The sequence below is a fragment of the Euprymna scolopes genome, chromosome 5 (genome assembly GCF_053919585.1).
Source record: "Euprymna scolopes isolate OS-2025 chromosome 5, ASM5391958v1, whole genome shotgun sequence".
NCBI lineage: Eukaryota > Metazoa > Mollusca > Cephalopoda > Sepiida > Sepiolidae > Euprymna > Euprymna scolopes.
This window is the reverse complement of record NC_136486.1, coordinates 78,922,369-78,938,267: the sequence shown is the minus strand read 5'-3', so window position 1 is coordinate 78,938,267 and position 15,899 is coordinate 78,922,369. Positions and strand designations below refer to the sequence as shown.

Sequence of the window (15,899 nt, the reverse complement as noted above, 5' to 3'; positions counted from 1 at the left end):
TACACACAAAAAAAAACAATATTTTGTCATAAAAATATTTTTTCATTTCTTACAAAAAACTTTACATTTGTTGTTACACATTGTTTTAACGTAGGTTTTTTCTTTTATTGTATTCCTATTTTCCTTCATTGAAATTACTGAAAATGGAAGAAATGTTTTCTATAATGATTTTTTCTTCATTGAAATTACTGAAAATGGAAGAAATGTTTTCTATAATGATTTTTTCTACATTGAAATTACTGAAAATGGAAGAAATGTTTTCTATAATGATTTTTTCTTCATTGAAATTACTGAAAATGGAAGAAATGTTTTCTATAATGATTTTTTCTTCATTGAAATTACTGAAAATGGAAGAAATGTTTTCTATAATGATTTTTTCTTTATTGAAATTACTGAAAATGGAAGAAATGTTTTCTATAATGATTTTTTCTTCATTGAAATTACTGAAAATGGAAGAAATGTTTTCTATAATGATTTTTTCTAGCGCTTGATCAGTACTCTGCATATTCTAGTGGTTGGCGGAATATGCGGGCGCAATATCCACGGAAAATGGGTCATTCTCTGCATAAGTACTGAAAATTCAAATATTTCAGATTTGTATTGAATTTGATCCATAGTCATAAGATACCAATTTTGCAAGATTCTATGAATTTCAATTTCTCTTGAGATCTCTTAAGCTTAAGACATTTTCTAGAATCAAAATCATGTCATAGATTTTGATTAAATTCTATGTTAATTTTAATCTTCATAAGGGACATAAAAGTGTTTAAAAAATGTTCTGTTCAGGGAATTGCTTTTATTTATCCTAGTATACAATAATTTTACTTAATAGCAAGAGTGTTTGCTAATCGGCTGGTGCAGTCATACAAAGGACTCCAAAAATAATACTTTATACTCTCTTATTAAACACTAAGCGTTATAATGTGAGGATCAAGGGTACATGGATTAATATTGGGAAAAGAGTGGCACCTTCCCATACTATCTACTTTACTTTTTTTTAATAAAAATCTTTGTGTTAGAGACTGTTGCAGTGTTAAATTCAGCATTAGATTATATTGTTTTTTTTTTACTGTAGTGATATGCAAATTAAGTATAATTTACATATGAGCAGATAGCTCATAGTTATAAACCGACACCAACTAGAAGAGGTGGTTGTTGAACGCTTGCTTAGCGTTATACACGACATATCAATGGCGTTGACAATAGGATGTTCTCCAGTCTTTGAAGACCCGGAATACGTAGATACTTGGATTTGTTGCTTTGCTGCTAATGCAAGAAGCAAAAAGTTGAAAGACAACAAAAAATAAGGAAGGGAGAATGAAACCAGCAGTTGTGAAGCAATTATGAAGGTTGTTACAATGGTTTACCCTCGAGAACTAGAAGAAATGACTTTCAAAGAAATAAGTCAGGTTATCAAGGGAAACATGAGGCCACCGACTTGTTCAAAGAAAAGACTGGTTATTGTAGAAAGGACCAAGTTTATGGAAATGAAACAGGAAGTGGATGAACCGATAGTAAAATATTTACACCGGTTAAGAAGTGCGAGTAAATACTATGACTTTGAAAGACTAGGAACAGACAACAGAAGAAGACTTAATTCAACTAAGATTGATTGACGGTATGCATAATTACAAAGAACTCAAATGCTGGAATAAAATAAACATATCGTTTATTTTCTGTGAACGTGTGTTTTTGTGTGAGACTAGAAAAGGCTCGTGCAATACTCCCCTTCCTAGGGGAAAAATATATGCAGTGTATATATATTTATATATATATATATTTTTTTTTTGTAAGTAATGTTTTCGGCAATTGACTGTTCGTCCTGTTTTTTTTTGTTGGTTGTTTGAAAAAAACGTCAAAAGCAGAATGTCAAGAAAAAGTATTTACTTACACGGGGAAAAGGTGTTTACTCTTTTTTTAGGGTGATATTTGTTTGGTTGTTTTTTGGTGTGCTGACATGTGCAATGAGTTGCTTGGACAGTGAAGGGAATTGTTCGTTTGGAAGGAAAATTTTTGTTTCGTTATTGACGTCATGTGTCAAGTTGATGGTATCTTCGCAAGTGAGTCTGCGGTAATGTGTGCATTGTTTGGAAGGGCGCTAGTTGCGCATTCGTTCTTGTTGAACGATGGGTGGTTGCCGGCTGTCAACGAAACTTCCAAGTTGTGAGTTTATCAGCGTGCGTGGTGCATCTCAACTCGTATTGTTGATTCAACTTCTTCCTATGTGTTGATAGGGATGTCCTGTTTCTTTGTTATTGCGTTTGCTGTGCGGGAGGGAATGTGTATATGCCTATGTGATTTTGCCCCTCGCGTTTGTTGCAGGGTAATGTCAGGAAACCATGAAAAATGTTTGTCGAGCTCGAATTTTTTTTTTTTTAAATTCGGTATGAAGTCGACAGATCCGTGTTTTGTTTTCTGCCGAGTCTGACGAGGGGTTTCGTCATTGTAGTTCGTAGTAGTTATTCCTGTCGGTAGTGGTTCACTTGTTTTTCTTTGTTGAAAAGTTTTTTTTTTTTCTTTATCAAATAAAATGCGCGTCTCGCTCAAAACAATTAATTTAAAAAAGGTAGGGTCGCCATGCTTGTTCGTTTCGCGTCAGTCGGGCGCCAGTTTGTTTTGTTGGTGAAAATTTAGGACTAATGAATTGAATTGAGAAAGAGACGAAGTCCGTGTTAAATTGAATTAAACAAACTAGGATTTATTTTGTAAAGAAACAAGTGAAAGAAAAAGGTACAACACATGTTTAGTTTGGCATGCGTCTCTCGCTGTTAACTGGTGAGAAGGAAGGTGCATAGTTTGGCGTGCGTCTCTCGTTGTTAGCTGGTGAGAAGGAAAGTTTATTGTTGTAGAGAGAGAGTCTGTGTGTGTATGAGTATTTCGTTCAAACTCATCCATTTCATTTCATTTTAAATAAAGGGGTCACCATTTTCCTGTAGATATAAATACCCTAAACTCGCTACAAGAAAAAATAATGCAACGAATTGAATGAAGGAAACAAAGAACTCAAATGCTGGAATAAAATAAACATATCGTTTATTTTCTGTTGAGAAATGAAAGTCTTGGGTGTACACGTGTTCATTCGGCCATTGACGACTACGCGCGTGGAAGGAAAGGGGAATGCAATAGAGAAATGGGAAGTGGCAAGCCGGCCTGTAGAAAGAGAGGGTTAAGCTCAGTAGAGAGTCGCGCACATGTCTGTTTTGATAGACCAAAATGAAGGGGAGATAGAGTGAGAAAGAGTGAGAAAGTCAATCCAGGTTATGGAGATAGAAAGCATATAAAGTGTACGTACTGTCTGTTGGCTTTTTGTCCCACATAGTAGCAAGTGGTGTGAGGTACGCGCGTGCCGAAAAGGCACGCTGTCGGTCTGTAGACCGAACAGCTCGAAAGCTGGTCGTAAAAGGAAGAAGCCGCTTATTGCTCTTTCTTTTATACTTGTTTCCGGTGGTCTTTTGCGCATGTGTGGATTTCCTTTGAAAGGGGAAGTGACATTGTCCATGCGTGCATGTATGTGAGTACATGTGTGTACGTTAGCGTGTGTGTATATACACGTGAATGTATTTACGCAAACGTGAATATATGTGCGTGTGTGGACGTGGGCGCGTATGTATATGACAAGTAATATAGCTTGAAATGTGAACGTGTGTTTTTGTGTGAGACTAGAAAAGGCTCGTGCAAACTAAAAGAAAAATATGTATTATATTACAATTACTATTATAGTTACAAATTGCCAAAAAAACGCATGGACTATTGGGGAATGATGCATTAAAAATAAAATCAACGAAGTTGATTAATGAGATAGAAATAGAAAAAACAGGAAAATTACAAAATTATGAAGCTAGCCTGAAATTAAAAGAAAATGTTCCCACCTCCTACTGCGAAACGAGAAAAGTACCAGTTAAAGAAAAGTAAAGTTACCGTTAGTAATAGCTAAGTTGCAAAAGTTAATACAGGAAGGTTTATTAGAATCTGCCCTTTAGGAGGAAGTAAATGGGCATCACCCATTGTGGTATTAAAAAAAAAAGACTGTGACTTGAGAATTTGTGGAGATTATAAAATAGGGGTGAATCATAAATTTGCGCCGACTCGTACCCTATTCAGAATGTGGAAGTAGCTTTACATAAACTTGTATTTTCGAAGATAGACCTAAAATCAGCTTACCACCAAATTCCCATAGATGAAAATTTTAAAGAAGTGACGATGATAAACACACCTATAGGCCTGTTAAGATAGGAACGGATGCCGTATGGCATAAAAACGGCAAGTGCAATTTTTCAAAAAGCTATTGAAAAAGTAATAGGAAATGTTGAAAATACCATCTGTTATCAAGACGATATATGTGTTGGAGATTTAAATGAAGATGATTTCAAGAAAAAAACTGAAAATATACTGAACCGGCTAAGAGACGTTGGCATGACAGTAAATACAAAAAATGTGTAACCAACAGTAATGGAATATCATTTCTGGGTTACTCTATATCAAAGGAAAGCATCTCTCCAGATAAAGTACTAATAGAGAAAATTCTAAAAGTGGCTACATCAAAAAATAAAAAAAGAGTTGGAGTCTTTTTGGGGTTTGGTAAATTTTTATAGAAAATATGTACCAAAATATAATGAGTTGACAGAACCATTTGCGAAGTTAAGAAAAAAATGCGGAGTTCATTTGGTAAAGCACCAACAGAAAGCCTTTGAAAACTTAAAACAGATTCTGGCGAAAAAGCCAATAGTACAAATTTTTTACCCTAAGAAGGACATAAATCTAACTACTGACGCTAGTGAGTATTCCGTATCTGGGATTTGTCATAAGATGATCATCCCGTAATGTACTTATTGAGGAGATTAACAACGACTGAACACAATTATTCTAATATAGAAAGGGAAGCACTAGCCATAGTGTGAACAATGGACAGAGCAAGACAGTTCTTGATGGGAAAAAAATTCTTGTTGAAAAGTGATCACAGACCACTGGAATTTATTTTCAACCCAAGAAAAGAACTACTGAAAGTTACAACGTCCAGAATATTACGTTGGGTGATCAGACTGATGGCATTCAACTTTGACATTGAGTATGTTAAAGGGAATATGATACCGCACGTTGAGTCCTTATCTAGATTGAGGTTTTATAGAGAGGATAAGGACAAAAACAACAAGGAATTTGAGGAGACATTCCTGCACTTTGTAGAAACTGATGTAATATCTGTAGATAAAATGGCTACTGAAACAACAAATGACCCATTGTTAAACAGAATAGTGTTGAGGATGAAAGAGAATTGCTGGGTAAATTGTTCAATGGCTGAAAGACCATTCAAAGAAATATGACATAAACTGACTATAGAAAATGGGGTAATATGGAATTGAGACTTGGTAGTTCCCCCAGAAACACAGAGGAGACAGATTATAAAAAGTGTACATGATGATGTACATTGTGGAGTAGCTACGCAAAGAAGATTAAAATTAGAAGCATGGTGGCCGGGGTACTCAAGAGATGCAGAGGACTACGTAAAAAGATGCAAAAAAATGCATAGAACTCAGGAATTTCAAGCAAAAGAAAATACATGTGTGGCCCCGAGAAGCAGAACCGTGGAGCAGAGTACACATGGATCATGCCTATGTCAATGAGATAGGACTGTTATTAATAGACGCATATTCAGGTTGGCCTGAAGTGGTGAGAGTACCTGATAAAAAAAGTACTACCGTAAAACAAATATTAAGATTAATATTTTCGAGAAATGGGATACCGAGAACATTGGTGACGGATAACGCGCGAGAATTTGCGGATGCTGATTTGCATGAATGGTTAAGAAAAATAGGATGCAGACCTTACAAGACCCCTCCCTACCACCCTCAAAGTAACGGGATAACGGAAAGGGTGGTCCAGACAGTAAAGAAGGGCATAAAAGCATGCTTGCAACAGAAGGAGAAAATCGATGCTTTCCTACCAAGATTATTACTAAGTTATAGAACAATTCCACATGCAGGCAGGCCAGAAAGTCCATCTGCCTTAATGAGCAGACAATTAAGGTTCCCTTTAACTATGTCATATGCCACAAATCAAAAGATGTAGTACAACAGAAATAGGAATACGGAAGCTGAGACAGTAGAATTTATTATGCAGAAAAGACATAATACTGCAATATTAAATAAAGAAAATGCCTTCAGAGCTGCCACTATTGACGTAACAGAAGAGTTAATGCAGAATGAGACTGCGGAGGAAGAAGTAGAGGAGAGATGAGGTAGAAGAGGAAGAAGTAGAATGAGACAAGGCAGAAGCGGAAGATCAGAATATGCAGGAGGAACACTGTGATTATAGGGAAAGACGTGATAGATCCAGATCTCCAAGGAAAAGGAGAGAGATAAAGAAAGATGTTCAGGAGGGTACGAAAAGAAGAACAAGAAGTACTCGCAGCATAAAGCCCCTCCGTTATAGGGAGATGTAGTGATATGCAAATTAAGTATAATCTGCATAATAGCAGATAGCTCATATTTATAAACTGACACCAACTAGAACAGGTGGTTGTTGAATGCTTGCTTAGCGTTATGCACAACATATCACTTACATCACTCAACATCCATATTAAAGAATACTTCAACAAACAAACATCCTCTTTTAAATTTCAATATATAAATATAAAATATAAAAAGCCAAAAGCATAAATATTAACAAGCTTAGAATTCAAGCCATAAATTAACAACAGATTATGAAAAGCGTTCAATAAATAATATATCTGACCCCCATCTCATAGCAGTAGAGCAATGAAACTTAGCAGAGTTATTAGTCTTTCTCTACATATGAATCACCCTGAGTTACACATTTCTCTCATCGTTTAATGCAGTTCTGGAGACACTTTTTATAGAATACCTCCTTTAATCAAGATGTGACTTTGAAAATCAAAGCTGCATTACCTGGGAAACGTTTTCCTTTCAAAAACAACTGGGAAGAAGTGAAAATCAGAAGGTGCAAGATCAAGAGAGTAGGGGGATGGGATTTCATCGTCACGCACTCATGCTTCTGATCTGAGAACATGTGTATTATGAACTAGAGCGTTGGCTTACAAGATGAGGATACCATTGCTGATCTTGCCCAACTTCTTGATTTTAATAGTTTCTCTTAATTTCCTCAAAAGTGAAGTGTAATAGGTTCCTGCAATTGTAGTAGCATTTGCTATCACTATTCTATTTTGTCCTTGTCCATGAAGACTATGAGTATGATCTTGCTAGTAGAAGGCTGCACTCTTCCCTTTTTTAAAGGTGGTGAGTCCAAATGCTTCTACTGCAATTGACTGGGCTTTAGTCTCTGAATCATAGTGATAGGACCAAGGTTTCATCCTGTGTAATCAATCTGGGAATCCATCTGGTAAACATCTTATGCAAATTATCATCAATGATAGTTTCCACAGACTCTGTACTAATCTTGAATCCTTTTTTTTACTCACCTTCATCCCAAACACATTGCCACTTGAATGTAAGGGCTACTAATTGGAACCATGCCTAAGAAAGATTAAGATGTTGGTTTACGTTACATTTAAACTTCTGCATATCAGTACAGTTTGGGAAGCAGGCAGCAGGAAGAGAATTCCAAAGTCTAGCTGTTCTAGGAAGAATTTATTTGAGTAGAAAACTGACAGTGGGACCGATTAGATTGGACCTTTTTTGGACCTTATTCAAAAGGGAGAGACTAGTGGTAAATGCACCAGCCAAGATGTGGCAATAATACTCTGTACATGGACGAATGTTAGCCTTATAGAGGTACAGGATACTCTCAGGAGTGAGCAGTTTTCTAGCACGATCGAGGGAGCCCACCTTCTTTGCAGCAGCCTTCAAAATGTCTGCAGTGTATTTATTCCAGTTCATATTTCCTGTGAATGTTAAGCCAAGGAGTTTGAAGGAAGGATTATCAGGTAGAAAATTATTTGTTATGGATATCGGTGATTGGAGTGGCTTAGGAGAGCAGTTAAGTCTTACATTAAATGTCACCATCCATTTATGTCCCCCATTTAACTACAGTCTGGAGATCATTTTCTAAGGATTCAGCCATTGTCTTGGATTTCTGTGCATCTGTTCTTCCCTCATGCATGTTATAGAGCATTGTACCATCAGCAAATACTTTCATCTCTGACTCAATATTATCAGAGATATAATTGATGAATATCAGGAATAATAGTGGTCCAAGGATCGACCTCTCAACTTCCATCAATGCCAACCTGGATAGTTCTATTGTCTGAGAAGAATCTAATTATATTTAGTATTCGTCCAGTTATACCATATAATTTGATTTTCATTAGCAGCTCTTCATGCCAGACTTTGTCAAAGGCCTTGGATATATCAAAGGCTACAGACCAGGCTTCGCCTGCTTTATCCAGTGCATGGTATATGTGTTTAGAGATGATTGTTAAAATATCTGCAGGAGAACATTTCCTAAATCTGTAGTTTGTCAGAAAGAAGCTTAGCTTTTGGACTAGTGCTTGATTGATGAGCATCTCAAAGATTTTAGTGGTCCTGGATATGACCTTAAACTATATCCAGTGGTGAAGCCCCAGCTTGCAGGCTTTGGGGAGTGTGGAGCCACCCTTTAATTGCCATTGCTCCCAGGTCCACTCTGACCCGGAGTGGTAGTACCTGTTAGGGTCCCAACTATGGGTTAAATAGAAATCGACTTGAAAACAACAAATATATTCTATTAAAAAATTTTTCTTCCGAATCTTTGGATTCGGCATTAAATAACCTAAAAAGGGTTGATATGCCATAAAACAAAAACAACCAACCAACCAAAGATTTTAGCAAAGAGGGAAAGGAGACATATAGGGCGATAATTGAGAGGGTTGGTCCTTTCATCAGAATTCTTGTACACTGGTACTACAGAGGCCAACTTCCAGCTATTAGGGAAGCAGAATTAAGCAAGGCATATTTTGTAGATTTTGGAAAGAACAGGTGCTAGTTAGGAATGAAATCAGGCCCACACGCCTTTTTTTTATGACATTGTGGACATGAGAAGAGGTGATTTTCAGATCATCAATTGTGGCTTCCCTCTGCATAGGGAAATTGGGAAGGGAGTTGTTTGTTGGCTCTATGGTCAAGTTGGAAGCGAATCATTGAACGAGCCTTTTCAGTTGCCGTGCATGCAACCTTCTGGTTGTTGGATGATGGGGGAATTACTGTCCTTTATTCACTACACAATCGCGAGTTCCTATCTTCTGTGTTTCTATGCATTCCCTGGTTATTCCAGCATGTCTTCTTTCGGCTGTGGTTATTTCTCTCTTGCATTATTTGGCAATCTTGATCTTCCAAAATGACAACCTTAACTTTTGCTAAAGAGCAAATTTTATGTATTATTCTGATGTTCTTTATCTACCATCCAAAATTTCCGTCTGATCAGATAATTTCTGCATTATCACTATTTTGATATGGAGAGTAAGACTCAGATAAAACTTCAGCCAATCCTTATTAAAGAGTTATTTGTCATGGATATCGGTGATTGGAGTGGCTTAGGAGAGCAGTTTAGTCTTACATTAAATGTCACCATCCATTTAACTACAAGTGTCACTGTCCTCATTTAACTACAGTCTGGAAATCATTTTCTAAGGATTCAGCCATTGTCGTAGATTTCTGTGCATTAGATATTTATTATTTTGTTTCTTAATCAAAAAGTTGATATTTTTCTCTTTTATCAGATTTTGGAATACACAGGTCGGGGGAAAAAAATAATAGATGTTGGTCTAGCTCAAGCTCGCTCCCCCCTTGACCCAACATATCATTATTTTGAATTGGAAATTATTGATCAAGGAGAGAATTGTTACATTGCTATTGGGTTAGCACGACATGTAAGTCATTTTTGTTTGAAATATCATTTTTATTTTTTACATCCATGAAATATCATTTTTATTTTTTACATCATTTTTATCATAAACTTAACAAATCTAGTAAATTGTTCTGTCTGCATTATTCCCAGGATTATCCAAAACATCGGCATCCAGGTTGGAATAAGGGTTCAATAGCATACCATGCAGGTAAGAGAATTTGATTAAATTTATTGCAACATAAAAAAGCAGATAAAATGTTTTTCCAAAAACTTAAACTAAATTTCGACTCTATTTGTAAATGATCTTTCTGAATGTGCAGTATCTTATTTTATTTTTTAATCATGAACATACAACAATCAAGAAAAATATTTTGTTGAAAAGAAAATGTGACCCCCCCCCCATTGGCCTTTAGTCTCCACTTTCTATAAGTAGCATTACAAGCATATTTTCATGGACATCGGCAATACTATATACCTAATGTGCTTCAACAAATCATATATTTTTTTTATTTGTTGGTCAATTTTTAAAAGAATTACATTGATGGAAAAAGAATAAAATAAGCATTCCAATGATGTTAATTTTTTTTCTTTTATGCGTTCAATATTTTTATGCTCCAAGTTAAAAATAAAAAAAACAGTAAAAAATGACGACAGCAAAAAGGGAAATTTTTTTTTCAATGTTTACATTTCATACATTACGTTTGCATGTGCTGGGTCAAATTCAATTGGATACAGCTAAAATTTTACAGTCTATATAAGCATAGACGTCCATCTCTGCTGGACTTTGATTTTGATTTTTACAACCACAGGAAGCAAAGTTATGATCAAGCAAAGTTGACAAAGAATATTTAAAAATTGGTAAGATAAATCGGTATATATCATCCATTTTCATATAGATAATAGTTTCAGAATTATTTTCATGTATAATCTGTAAATATTTGATAAATATTAATTGTTCAGAAATTTCTTTAAAATGTTATTTTTTATAGAAATTCAAATCTGCTTGGAGAAAAGAGCTTACTATGCGCTCAGCTGACTAAAGAATAATTTGAAAGCAGAAAAAACAGTTTCATTTTTTATTCTGAGTTTGTCAATTTAAAAAAATTATTTTCAAGTTTCTCAAATTTGATTTCCAAACAATTTTGATTTCCAAACAATACTATTACCATCAGTTATAGTCGAAACCGAAGCCAAAATTTATGGAGAATTCTTGGTAAAATTATTTATGACAATTAAATAACCCAGATGTAAGCATGACACACAAAAGAGCACACATGCTATGGTATTAATATATATTAGATATTGATTAGGCGGTTTGATAAAGGATTTCATTGTGATGCATTTTGTAAATTTTTACCTTGTTTCCACCTTAACATTTTTCTTTAAAATGACTACCTCTTAAGGTTTTTGGGTATGCTGAAAACGAATATCGCATTTAAATTTTCTGCAAATAAGTAGCTTTCCGAATATTAAGCAATGTCATTTCTTACGTTATTGGTGGTGGCCATCTTGGTATGTGCGTTTGCGCATAGTTTCTCGGGGTTACGTTTGCACGCTCATGCGTACCAAGATGACCACCAGCGATAACATAAGAAATGACATTGCTTAATATCTGGAAAGCTACTTATTTGCAGAAAATTTAAATGCGATATTCGTTTTCAGCATACCCTAAAACCTATAAAAGTAATCATTTTAAATGTTATGGTGAAAAAAAGATTAAAAAATTACCATTTTATTTCTTTGTTTACATAGTTGATTTTTCAGTAAAACAACAAAATAGAAATGACGAAAATTACCATCAACTGGTGAATATATAGTTGTTGCTTATCAGGATTCTTGGTATCCTGGTACTGTGAAAGTTACATCGAGGATTCATGTAGAGTATGATTTATAGTTGCATCTCAGAAAATAGGGGTATATTTTGGGCCAGATAGAGAGGATTTACAAAATTAAAAATTGGACTGGTCCCAAAATGCATAAGTTCTGGTCGACTATGGGAATTTCCATCTTTTATAGAAATCCAAAATCTATATGAAAATTTTTCTTTGATTTATTTCTGAGATTAATTCATATCTACTCAATTTATTTTTTGAGGGGAGTAGTAAATACTGGCCATGAATGCTCTTTAGGCATTCAATGGCTACACCCAAAATTAAGCTCTTCTTTGGTGACATGTCAGGAAAATGCCTGCTCTCAATAAAGCTATATTTAAATACCACTATAATACTGAGTTTTGTTCATGAATAGACACCCTTGGTATGATACCATGTGCCAGTTTTAAAAAAATTGAAATTTGTACATCTGAATTTATAATTCATGGCAAAGAGATACATCAGATTTGACTGAAAGAGCACACAATTTTACATAAGTGTGTCAAATTTCATGAGAATAGCCTGGAAAGTAAATAAATGGAGGCAAAACTACCAAATTTCTTGAAATGTTGAGGTCCGTAATTTAGTCCACTTTTTCTAAAGAAAAATGTCCACGGAAAAGCTTAAATTTTGGCACTTAAAATTCTCATAACTTGTGAACTACTGCTGATGGTATTTGCATAATTCAAACGGTTATAAGCATCTTTTACCTAGCTCTTTTCATGCGAGTTGAAAAAATAACAATTATCTAAAAAGAAAAAATCAACTTGTAAGCGATGTAAAGAATTTCTCTTTTCTGGGGCAACTGCTGTTTTCAGTAGATGATACATTCTCTGTGGTATTTTATAGTAATTTGAAAAATCTGTTAATGCAGCTTGAGAATTCTGAAAAAAGTCAACTAGTTAACATTTATTTCCTGGTTAAATTGATTAGCCGTCTATTCTAATTCCTATAAAAGTTTATATTGAAAAGCACTTTTTTTCTATAATTCCTTTGTACACTATAAAAGTTTATATTGAAATGCACTTTTTTTCTTCAGACGATGGCAAATTATTTGTTGGATCAGGTGTTGGGGAACAGTTTGGACCCAAGTGTCACAAAGGTATGATTCCTGCATAAAATTCTGACATGAGTTCATAATTTTTCATTCAATTTCTCATTTATAATTTAAACCTTGTCAATTTAATGCCTTTTACTTTGGTACATTATTTATATTGTAGGAGATCGGATGGGTTGTGGTATATTATTCCCCCGAGATTATACAGTTGAAGTTGACAGTGGTGGTTCTGCTCCAAGTTCTCCAGATGAAATAGATGATTTGATTGAGGTTGGAGATTTCCGAGACACAGATTCAGAAGATGGTGAAACATGGGAGAAGCAGCTATCAGAAACAAACATTCAGGTAAATGCAAGTAAGGAATTTTTTTGTTAACATTAAATTATAGAAATCACCGAAAACATGAAAGTGTTTTTTCACCTCGTTTCCAATTTATCTTTTAAGACAAAGTTTTGTGTGCAGTTTTTTTAAATATCAAGATTGAATTGAATAGTGTTTGTATTTTAGGAGTTTATTTCTAGCTTTTCCTCTAACAATGTTTTTTGCATCACAAAGATGAGCGAGTTGGTCTGCACCATTTTTGATGAATACTTTTTCCGTTTTGTCTTTAAGATTTGTCACATCTTACAGACTTTGGAGTTAGATTTTTAGGTGAATAAAATTCTATTATCATTCCAGTATATTTTAAAAGAGATATAATAAAATCATAATTAGCATAATAAAAAAAATAAGTATGAAATGTAGAGAACAAGATTGTGTATGAGAACAATCGTTTACAAAAAGACAACTTTTTATCAAATGTCCTTAAAATGCCATTTGTGCTAAATATTATTTAATTACTTGGGTTTTTTATGTTTAATGAAAATGCATAAAATATACAGAAAGTTCAGAAGTTCCATACACATATTGAGTATATGCATATATAAATGTTAATAAAAGAACATTTTTAAATGGGGGAAACATCTTGTGTGTAAAATGGTATACATATTTTTAGATGTAAAACTAAAACATTTTCATGAAAACATGAAGTTATATTTTTCCTGAAAAATGTATTTCTTTAAAAGAGAGACAAAAGGGAAGAATATTAGTTTCTGAGTTTGGGGGGAGGGGGGGGTCTCATTTGATATTTTACATTTGACTTGTGTGGAGACAAAAAAAAAATTTCTGACTATTTGACTCTTTTGATTGACGGCACATTGATCTTACTTTCCTAACAGTAAAAGAATGAAATTAAATGCAATAACCTAAACTGAATTTTTGATTATTTGCTAATTTTACAAAAAACTTTATTTCCCAGTTGATTTGTTCTCCAATTCTTTCAGAATAGGTAGAACTGTAAAGAAAATAAATTTGAGAAAAAAAAAGCAGAAAATAGAAATGAATCTATAAAATGGCTTACATCATTATTTCAATACATTTCACATTCCTTAAAATGGATTTTTTTATTTCAGGTATTTTTTACAAGAAATGGGCGAACTATTGGCCGTCGGCAGATGAAAATTCCCCAAGGAGGGCTCTATCCAACCATTGGCATGTTGAGCAGTGATGAAAAGGTCAGAGTTGATTTGCGGCCTCTTACTGGCTAGGCAGAAGGCAAGTTTTATCATTGTTTAATATGCCAGGTTTGGACAGGTCTCTAGTTGTGAAGCCATTTTATGAAGTCTTTAAAGCTTTCCATGCCACTAATGTCACTGCCACTGAAAAAGTCATCAGAGTCCTCCTCTTCCTACTGCTCTTGTGTCATTGACTACCGTCCTATTCCTTTGCATGAAGAAGCTTCAAATATTGCTTCAAGCTAACACTGTCATCTACTCAAAAGTCATCTGAATTAAGAAAACCAAACCTGAGAACTGATACTTTTGATTGTTAACTTTATTAACTCCGGTGTTGGAAAAATTGTGCCAACAAAAAATTAAAATTCTCCTTCCAAAGAGGTAGGGAGTATAAGAAATCTGTTTAATGACTAAAATCAGAAGAGATAGCAGGGGATTTTGTGAAAATGTTTTATATCTTCCTCCCTGAAAAAAAAAAGGTTCTATTATTGCTATAATCAAAATTTAGCAAAAGATTTCAGCAAAATAATTTTTCTTTACCTCAAATCTGAATTGACTTGCGTTGCTTTTTTTTTTTTTTTTTTCATTTTTATTCAGGAAAATTCCTTTTTGTTTTGTTTTGTTTTGTTTTATTTTAGTTTTTCTTGTTATCAAATATTTTTACATATCTGCTGCCTTTTTATTGTTTCTTCAGAGTTGTTACTTTTAAAAAATTCTATCCGTCAACATTTCTTTGGATCGAACACAGGAAAAAGAAATAGCCAAAATAAGCTCTAATCACCACAAGTTTGATAATTTAATAAAACATTTTAGAATAATTTTGACAACATATGAAAGCCTTTTTACTTTTTAAAGAGATTTTTAATAATTTTTTCAAACTTATCTAAGAAAATTGCTATTCTAATCTTAACTAAGCTTGATAAATCTTCTAAATTGCTAAAGATTATTTCCTTGACTCAAACTCTTATTCAATTAAACAGCAATAATTAGAAACCAGTTTTTGATCTTAAATTTTACTTCATATTTTTTTAAATTTTAATCTTAAAATAATTTTAATTTCTAAAATAATTTCAGTGAAAAAAAATGGATTTTTTCATGAATTTATTGCAACTGAAATTTGATTTTCAATTGCAACAACTGAAATTGATTTCTGCATTCAATAAAATGTTTAAATGATGAAATTGTTAAACAAATTCTTTTACTGATTTTAATTTTTCAACTTTGTTTGGTTTTAACTTAAAAACTTTATTTTATTTATTTGTAGTAAATTGTTTATTTACTCTTTTATATTTTGTATTTTTTAAAACATGGTTGAAAATTTGAGTCAGACTTGTATATTTATAATAAAATTCTTTCAAACATTCAAATGATATTTGTTGTTACATTTACATAGATTTGATACAGAATTTATTAATGGCAATATTTACTTTGAGACTTTCGGTTGCACCAGTAACTTAAATTGATTTTCTTTTTGTCAATTGTTTACAGGTCATAAAATTCGGCTGAGGTAAATGTGGTACCATTATCAGAACTGCTGAAAATTTCTTGTAGTTTTGTTACTGTTTCATTTGAAGTAGTATAGGTCATCTGAAAGACTTCTGATCACTTACTGTAAGCATCAAC

At 33.6% G+C, this 15,899-nt stretch overlaps 1 protein-coding gene across 3 annotated transcripts in view; it reads left to right on the top strand.

Moving 5' to 3' along the window:
- The window catches only part of LOC145276871 (SPRY domain-containing protein 3-like), a 333,878-nt gene extending 318,235 nt beyond the window's left edge, over positions 1–15,643 (top strand). For 2 of the 3 annotated variants that reach the window (XM_080128277.1, XM_080128276.1), the window contains exons 7-11: positions 9,668–9,817; positions 9,946–10,003; positions 12,706–12,768; positions 12,887–13,068; positions 14,175–15,643. In XM_080128277.1, the coding sequence (XP_079984403.1) occupies positions 9,668–9,817; positions 9,946–10,003; positions 12,706–12,768; positions 12,887–13,068; positions 14,175–14,309 (588 nt within the window). In that variant the 3' untranslated portion in view covers positions 14,310–15,643. Of the gene's footprint in view, positions 1–9,667; positions 9,818–9,945; positions 10,004–12,705; positions 12,769–12,886; positions 13,079–14,174 lie in introns of all 3 variants that reach the window. The other variant, XM_080128278.1, reaches the window with a different exon arrangement.
- The last annotated feature ends 256 nt before the right edge of the window (positions 15,644–15,899 follow it).